This window comes from Ceratotherium simum, chromosome 2, assembly GCF_057802395.1.
Source record: "Ceratotherium simum simum isolate JZ-2026a chromosome 2, ASM5780239v1, whole genome shotgun sequence".
Classification (NCBI taxonomy): Eukaryota; Metazoa; Chordata; class Mammalia; order Perissodactyla; family Rhinocerotidae; genus Ceratotherium; species Ceratotherium simum.
This window is the reverse complement of record NC_141901.1, coordinates 47,667,993-47,677,519: the sequence shown is the minus strand read 5'-3', so window position 1 is coordinate 47,677,519 and position 9,527 is coordinate 47,667,993. Positions and strand designations below refer to the sequence as shown.

General features: G+C 38.1%; 1 protein-coding gene across 1 annotated transcript; it reads left to right on the top strand.

Moving 5' to 3' along the window:
- The first annotated feature begins 572 nt into the window (after positions 1-572).
- On the top strand, positions 573-1,532 carry LOC101401800 (olfactory receptor 5V1-like). Its single transcript, XM_004421094.2, has one exon. The coding sequence runs from the start codon at positions 573-575 to the stop codon at positions 1,530-1,532; it is 960 nt and encodes a 319-aa protein (XP_004421151.2).
- Positions 1,533-9,527: the final 7,995 nt, after the last annotated feature.

The following is a 9,527-nucleotide window of genomic DNA, read 5'->3' as shown; positions in this document are numbered from 1 at the left end:
GCACGCGAACTTAACCACTACGCCACTGGGCCAGCCTGGTAATATTTTAAAACTATAAATAGAGATCAAGATTTACATAACTGAAAAAAAAACCTACAATGGAGAACACAGAAAGGTGGCACTGATTCTGATTCTGCAGGTGATTGAATTCTTCTTTATATCTTTCTACATTTTTTAAATTTTTTGCAATAAAATTTTATTTTTTAGAATAAAATAAGATGCTTACCAAAAAGGGCAATGATTGGAGATAGATATTACCAAGATAGTGAAAAATGTGCTCAGACGAATGCAGGGGTTAATGGCTTATTGTTGGTTTTAACCAAGTATACATTTATTTTCACCCACCAGCAGCCATGCAAATTTCTGGGAGGTCCCTGGGCCTGAGCTGGCTAGACTTGTTGGGTGAGAAGTTGTGGTTTCTCTGAAGCACACCTCTGTGCACACCTCTGTCCACAGTCCAGACGGTTCTATATCCAACATTATTTGACATAGTCCGGCAAGTTTATATGCCAATTTGGGGTGCTTTTCATACCTTCTCATTATGGCTTCTTTTTTCTCATTGTTTTGTAGCTATGACATTGTTTGAAATGAATAATCAAACAGACATCACTGAATTTATCTTCTTAGGATTTTCCAACCACCCCAAACTACAGGGCTTGTTCTTCCTGATCTTCCTGGTCATTTACCTGACAGCTCTCCTGGGGAAGATGCTTATAATAACAGCCACTAGGGTCAGTCCTGCTCTCCACACTCCAATGTATTATTTCCTCAGCAACCTGAGTTTCTTGGACATCTGCTACACGTCCACCACCATCCCAGTCATGCTGGTGAACTTCTTCCGGGAGAAGAAGACCATCTCATACAAAGGCTGCCTCTCCCAGATTTTCTTCCTCGTGACATGTGCTGGCACTGAATGTGTCTTATTGGCTGCTATGGCTTATGACCACTACATAGCCATTTGCCACCCTCTTCAATATCCAGTCCTCATGAGTGTGAAGGTCACTGTGTTTTTGGTGACTGGGTCCTGGCTGTGTGGCCTGCTAAATTCTATGACACACACAGTGCTGGCAGCCACACTCACTCTGTGTGGGTCCAACCAGATCAGTCACTTTCTGTGTGACATCCCATTGCTCCTAAAGCTCTCCTGCTCAGATACTTTTCTCAATGAGTCTGTGCTCCATGTGGCCAGTGCCACCATTGGCCTGAGCCCCTGTCTGTTTACTGCAGTGTCCTACATGCTCATCATCTCTGCCATCCTTAGGATTCCCTCTGCTCAGGGCAGGAGCAAGGCCTTCTCTACCTGTGCATCCCACATCACTGTGGTGGTGGTCTTCTTTGGAACAGCCAACTTCAACTATGACAGACCCAATGTAGGCTACAACCTGGACATGGACATTCTGGTCTCTGTGGTCTTCTGTGTTGTGACCCCCATGTTGAACCCCATCATCTACAGCCTGAGAAACAAGGAGGTCAAAGGGTCCCTAAGGAAGCTGACTAGAGAATGTGGGTTCTCTAGTGAGATCAGCGATTAGATAAAGTTTTCATTCTGGAAAATTTCTTAATACGAGAAAAATATGAACATTCTAGCTACAATTATAACTGTGCTCTCTTTGTATGTAGTATCTCTTGACAACTGTGATGCCCCTTTCCACCAAAACAAACAGCTACACCTATGCCAAGCATTTCACACATTGTGATCTCAAATATCCTGTGTTCTCCAGTCTGCTGACATCTTAGAACATTTTTGTGACCTGCCCCCCCAAAAACCCCAGTACCCATTGGCAGTCATTCCCCATAACCTCCCAATATTTACAGCAGTAGACAACCACTAACCTTCTTTCTATGTCTATGAATATTCCTATTCTGGATGTTTCATGTAAATGAAATCAACAATATGTGCCTTTTATGTCTGACTTCTTTCACTTAGGATGTTTTCAAAGTCCATCCATATTGTAGCATGTATCATTTCATTTCTTCTTATTGCTGAATGATTTCCATTTTGAGGATATACAGTCAGCCCTCTGAATCCATGGGTTCCTCATCCATAGGTTCAGCCAACTGTGGATTGAAAGGCCTACAATGGTTGCATCTCTACAGAACACGTACAGACGTTTTTCTTGTCGTTATTCCCTAAACAATACGGTATAACAACTATTTACATAGCATTTACATTGTATTAGGTATTACAATTAATCTAGAGATGATTTAAAGTATTTGAGAGGATGTGCATAGGTTATATGCACATACTATGCCATTTGATAGTATGAGGGACTTGAACACCAGCGATGTTGGTGTCTGTGGGGGTCCTGGAGCTAATGTCCCATGGATACTGAGGGACAACTTTTATTTTTTCATTACATTTTATTTATCCATTCATCACTTGATAGACATTTTGGTTGTTTCCACTTTTTGATTATTACAAATAATGTTGCTAAGAACATTGATGTACAAGTTTTTAGTGGATATATATTTTTATTTGTATGGAGTTTACACTATACAAATTGGAGTGGAATTGCTGGATCATATGATAACTCTATGTTTAACGTTTTGAAGAACTGCCAAATTGTTTTCAAAGTGGTGGAAGCATTTTACATTACTAAGAGCCATGTATGAGAGTTTAATTTCTCCACATCCTCACCAACATGTTATTGTATGTTCTTTTGGTTACATGTGTCCTAGTATGTTGTTAGTACTGTAGCTCCATACACATGCCCTACTGGCAAAACATGTAACATGAGGAGTTCAATTCTGAAGGGAAAAGTCCCCATGCTGTATGGAATCCAACCAAAGGAGCCCACACCCACTCTTACTCCTTCTCTCTCTATGGGAAGGAAGAGGAACGACTCCCATAGGCTTCTGCCACTCACAACTTTTTAATAGAAATCTAGTACTGACCTTTAATCATAAATATCCCAAAAGAGATAGGAAGCTGATCTCATGAATGCTGGGAAAATATGATTGCCATGACTTTTATCAATCCAAGAGAGAATTACTCGTTCTTCATTTCTACGCTTTCTATTTAGACTGGTGCCCTTGAGTTGTATTTGCACTCAGAGGAGTCCCAGACAACTGCTTAGAGAGAGTTTACATGGGTACTCCCAAAAATCTGTCCACAGGCATTTCTAAATGTCCATTCTAGAAAAATGAATTCATCAAGAGATCAAAGAAGGATTTTTGACTCTTGCATTAGGCAATGAGTATGCTTTAGGCAGCTTCTGGAATGGCAGTTCCTCCTCATGATGCGCAGCAGTCAACAGCCTGTTCTATTAAAGAGTATCCTTTCCAGTATAGGAACTAGAGTGGAGAGCAGCAAGCCCTGCCGTCAAAAGCCAGAAATCCAAGGCTTTTGGCAAGAGTCTGGTAAGTAGTTTATTTACCATCACAAATGAGAAAAACTCTGCCCAGTGTCAGGACATACCTACCTCTTAGCAGCATTCTATAAATTATTGTGCATATTTTCATTATCATTCTGATGGCATTTATGAATGACATATTTTTAATATTTTTTCTGTGTATGTCAATTTCTGCAATAGTACTTATAGAACCAGAGTAGAATTACTTTAGTGATTATCTACTCCAAAACCTGAGGGGTGTCTGAATTCCTTAAGTGGAAGAATATGATTGAAAAATTTGTTTATAGTAAATAATATAGAACGCAAAGTGTTAGTCTGCTATTTTTGACAAACAGAACAGAAAGAAATAATTTTGAGGGAGAAAGCACAGGGACACATGTCTCCTATGATACATTACAATGTGACAATGGATACACACAAAATATTTGATTAAATTAATATAATTAAATTTGCATAACACTCATATTTGGAAACATTTCATATCTTTATGTTGCAACACATCGACGTCTGGGAGGTGTGTTGCAAGCAATTTATTAACTGTAATAGAGCCCTGAAGTTTGTGAATCATTTACTTCCCACCCCATATTTAGAAATCTTATAGATTCAGGGTTATTCCTATATAATTTTATTCTCATTCATTTGCCTTTGAGATGATTTATTGATTGAGAAAGATACAAGCAGAGTTGCTGCTCTCTGGTTGGGAACTGAGCCAACACTACCATGCAGTCTCCATTGGAACCACTGCTCTTAGGGGAAAAGAGAACATTAAGACCATCACAGGCCAACGGGCTATGGTGCAACATTTATGTCCCATGAGCTGTTATTTCTCTCAGGTCGGGATGTTTGCACCAAAACTGCTGGACAGAAATGTCCTCCCAAGTTCAGCTGAGATGTCTGTTGTCAATCTGTTCTTTCTCTGTGGGCCTGACTAAAGTGCTGGACTTTGTATTTTTTTTGTTTTGCTGACTTAAACCTGGGTTTTAAGCAGGAGCAGTCCTTGCCCCCCAGGGGTGGTTCCCCACTCAGCCTCAGTAGGCAGGGAGAGCAGATGCCATTGGGAGTATCAGGCGCCATGATGGCAGGGTCAAGGATCCGAGGTGCCCTTTCCTGGAGAGGTCATTTGTGGATGCCAGCTGTTCTCCACTCTGACAATCACATTTATAAGAAGGAACTCAAATTTTAACAATGGCTGTATGCTACCCATGGGATAGGCTGGGGGAGGGGTGCAATTTCCTGTGAGAACCCTTTAGAGCCACCCTCTTCTCAAACCTAAGACTAAATACACTAGTTAAGAGATGCTGATCTACATGATGTTTGAGGCAGAACTGACGTTGAGAAATCCAAGCCTGATAAACACCACTTGATCTCATGCTGGGGCTGCCCAGGGGGAGGGACAATTGGTGGAAAAGTAAATAGTCAATAATTCAACTCTTTTTATATGCAGAATTCCAAGAAATTGGTTTGACTGGTGTAAACATTAACTTTTGGTTTTTTTTGTTTTCTTAATGTTGATTTGACTGAATTCTCAGGAAATTCAAAAGGTATAGATATTTTCCCTATTTGATCGTCTCTCTCTCTCTCTCTCTCTCCCTCTCTCTCTTTTCTTCTTGTTCCATGGAATGCTCTTTGTAGAACAGTGAGCTGGAAACATTATGGCCTTCAGAGTCAAAGAGACCTGGGTTAAATTCCAGGCTCTGGGTTAGTCTGTGGAACCTTAAGCATCAGTTTCCTCACTTGCAAAACTTAATAAATACTTTCTACATAGGATTGTTGTGATAGATACATGAGATTGTGTGTACAAAGCACCCAGCACGGTACATCTGGTACATCATAACTACTTGATAAACAGAAGCTACTATTACATTTGGGGCTATTCTTACTGACAATCATAGGACTTTCAGACAGGGCTATGCAGGGATGGAAAGGAAGCTGGGATTGTTTGTTAAACTGGCTTCTTTTATATGGTCAATCATATATGCATATAAACAAAGGACTAGGACACACACCAAACTGTTAACAGTGGTGCTGCGCAGAATGTTGTGTGAAAGTGAAGATATTTCACTTATTTTTTCTGTACTTTGACTTATACGTGAAAGTTTTCAGGGAGCATGTACTACTTTTGGAATTAAAAATCCCATATATTTTTCACTTAAAAAAATGTAATGACTGTACTCCCTGTACATTTCTTTGCAATTTCTTATGTATCTATAATTGTTTCAAAATGAAATTTTTGAAATCTCTAAATACGATAAATAATATAAAATAAGGGGGATATATATATTACACAATATTGGAGCCAAGGAGACTTTCAGTCATGTGAAATGTTTACCATCCTGGAAGATGTTCATAAATGCTAAAAGGGGATGTTCTCAAGGTAGGCGAATACTAATGAGTGCATTGATATATTGGGTCTGATTCAGTCACATGAAATATGAAATTTTTATGGTCTTAATCATACCATGTTTTCAGATATGTAAGACATTGGTAGAACAATGGAATCTCAGAGCTGAAAGGAACTGTAGAAGCAACTCGATCTTCACTTGAGACTTGAATCAATCCTCTTTGCAGGAGATGTAACAATTTAGCCTTTTTTTGAACATCTTCAGTGATAGGATTGCATTACTTTCTCTATATTGTAAAACACTTGCTTATCTAGTCTAAATTCAGTTCGTGAAACAAGAAGTTGCAAGATTAAAAAACAAAGAAAGAATGGATATAAGCCCTCAATACTTATATTTACACACTTCAATTAATCAGAAAGTTGAAGAGATTTCAATTCAATATGCCAAGTGGATTACCAAGAAATGCTTGGAACGAATCAAGTAAATAGAGTTGTGAGCAGGTGCCTGAATACTCATACATTAGTATGAGGAGGGAGTGTTGCTCAGTTGTCAAAACTGAGGCTCTGGGATAACCTCTTGAAGCCTCAGTTTTCTCATCTGCAAAATGGGGTTAATAATAGTATTTATACTTTCAAGTTGCTTTGGGAATTAATGGGTTAATCCATGAAGAGTCCCTGGCATATAACATGTGCTCAACAAGCATTAAATGAGAGGAGTGATAACAGTTTTGCAATATGTACAAAAGGATAGGAAAACACAGTGCCCCTCTTTGAAGTGGCCTTGACTGGCTAATCACACATTTGGTAGACAGGTTTCCAAAGCTGAACTGGTGACAACAACAAGGTCATCTTTACAGCATCACTATAGGCTATTAGAGATGGAAGAGACCTCACAGGTCAACCAGTCTGGGTCTTTGCTTTAGGAATAATGAAACTGAAGCCTAAATCATGCTCTAACAGAATTAAATCTGTATATTTACTCTCTTCATGTGTGATTTGGGACAAATGTGAGAGGGACAAAACTTGGAGCAATTTAGGAGAAAAGAACCAACTCTGGGCACCCAACTTCTATACCTTTGCTTCCCTGCTCTCTCTGCCTCAAATGCCCATCCCCACATCTCTGTTTAAATCCTTTAGGGTCCAGAGCAATGCCATGTCTTTAAAGAAATTTTTTGATGTCTCTACTACTGTAACATTCTTTACGGCTCTTCTTTATTCATCATTTATTGAGTGCACACTACATGCGAGGCCCTGGACTAGTTTTTAGCACAGATTTGAAAGGCCCGACCATGACCTTAAGGAGCTCATATTCAAGATGGAATGAGGCACTCTGAGCAAGTAATGGGTGTCCTATTCCTAGAGGTGTTCAAGCAGAGGCTATCCGACCAAAGATAAGTAAAATAATTTTAAAAGTAAACAAAATGTTACAAAGCTTTCTGCCTCATGCTGTAGTTTATCTTCCTATTAGACTGTAAGTTCATTGACGACAGGAATCAGGTCTTACTCCCCTTCGTGTTTCTTCATAATCCTAGTGTAGGGCTATGTTAGGCCCTCTAGAGGAACTAAACTGGTTTGAATTGAAAACTAGCCACTACCAAGAAAAGATTGTTGGAAAATACTGAAAGGAAATGAGAATTTCATAGCTTGAAGAGTTTTATAGGTAGAAGGCTTTTACATATCAGAAGAGGTGGTAATTTGTCTTCCCTTTCCCCTTTACAATAGGAGAAGCACAGGTGAGATATAAAAGGCTGAAAGAAATGTTAACGCTGGAACGAATTTCAGAGACAGGGTGTAGACTTCTTCTTGGTAAATTTGTTAGGAAAGGACTTGTAACCCACTAGTTAGGGGTGAGGGCAGCTCTGCCTGTTAGGTGGGAAGATCCTAAACTCTTGCCACTAAAGCTTGGTCCCTGGACGAGCAGTATGGGCATCACATGGGAGCTTGTTGGAAATGAAGGTGATTCACATGCAAATTAAACTTCGAAAAGCATTGGCCTATACAGTGACCTCTGATTATTCCTTCTGGTCCCAGGCGCCCATATTATGGGGAATTGTACAAATAGAAATCTGGACCAGGTGAAAATAGCTCATATATTCCACAGCAATGACTTAACTTTGTCACAAGTACCTGAAATCATTTGGACTTTCTTTTAGATACATTCTTCTGCATGCTGATATGGTGTGTGTGTGTATTTTAAGTAGACCAGTAATTTACTGGACAACAGGAAAATTAGATCTAAAAATTTTAGTCATTGCTTTGTGTTATTGAAATCAAATATGAAAAGATGTTTCCCTTAACTGTTAGAGTTTTCACAATCACACCACTTACTCTGGTTTAATTTATCCCCATTTTGTTTCCTTTGAGGAAATAAACTCCTTAAGGTTAGTCAACAAAACATTCCCATTTATTACCAAAGAAAAAAAAATTCCCCTTTTTAAGACCTCTAGGCTTTTTTATTTTCCACAGTTTATATTTAGATTTTTAAAATTATGTTTAACTTCAGTACCAACTTTGCATTGAAATTTAAATACTTTAAGCTCCTCAAGGCCCAGACACTTGGAATTTTTAATGAAAGTTGTGCTCGCCTATTAATCATGTGCCTTGAATTACTAGAATAAAAGATAAGACTGCATGGGCTCTGAAGACTGTGAAGCACTTTACAAATACAAGATATCATCATCAGGTAACAAAGTATCATTATTAATAACAGTCATTATTATATGACAAACTCTCTGTGCTTCAGTCTCTTGATCTTCAAAATGAGCATAATAGGTTGTCTTATAAGTTGTTGTGTGAAGCAAATGAGTTAATACATATAAAAAGCTTAGATGTAATACATGTAAAAAGTTAGCACATAATAGGCATTTAATAAGTGTTAGCTATTATTATCTAACGTGTGTCTCTACTCATTACTCAGTTTGGAAAATCCTGATTGAATTCAGGTATGTAAAAATGTTGCATCTTTTTAAAGTAACTCATTCGGTTTTGTTTTGTTTTTTGATTGGATGCGTTATACTAAACTCAATTTAATCTTTAAAACACACCTTTTAAAAACTGCATTTAGCAAGATTTTTTAAAAGCCAGACATTTTTATATATAGAACCAGGGTAAGAAAACTTACCCTTAAACTATTTTTCCTATGAAATCCTTTCCACATGATTGTGGAAAATAAGGTCGTTATTATACAGCAGAGACTTTGAGATTGAGGTTTCCTATTCATATGTAATAGATATAAATTCTGAGGAGGCAAGTGACTATTGTATCGTACAAAATGTAGTGCATAAATGGTGCTTATTAATGATGAATTTTGATGATGATGGTGATGATGATAACTCAACATAGCTGCCCTATACTGGCAGAATGAGCACCAGGGATAAGGAAAATGAATTAGATGTTACTCCACACCCCGCCCCATCCCACTGGCCCACAAGAAATTAATTGAGCCAGTCAGACCAAGGAAATTTTTTATTATGGCTCTGATTCCACTGCATATATATAGTATGTCCCATGAAAGTGTTCCTCAGAGACTGACTTCAGATAATTAGAAGTCACATTTCAAAATCTTTACAATAAAAGCAGTGTATGCAACTTCAAAACCGTATTATTTTAAATCCTTGAACATTGAAAATTCAGTTTTACAATTTGGATACCCACAAACTGTGCATCAGTTTTCCAGAGTAAACTCTTATGGAACTATCTTCCATGAGGAATTCATTTCTTTCTATAAATACATCAAGAAATCTATCTATAAAAGAGATTTTCATATCTACTTTTTTGATATCAGGAGTTAATATATATATATATATATATGTCACTGATTTTTGAATGACTTA

Coding starts and splice junctions, on each gene's coding strand:
- LOC101401800 (XM_004421094.2), top strand. CDS start 573: ATGACATTGTTTGAAATGAATAATCAAACAGACATCACTGAATTTATC.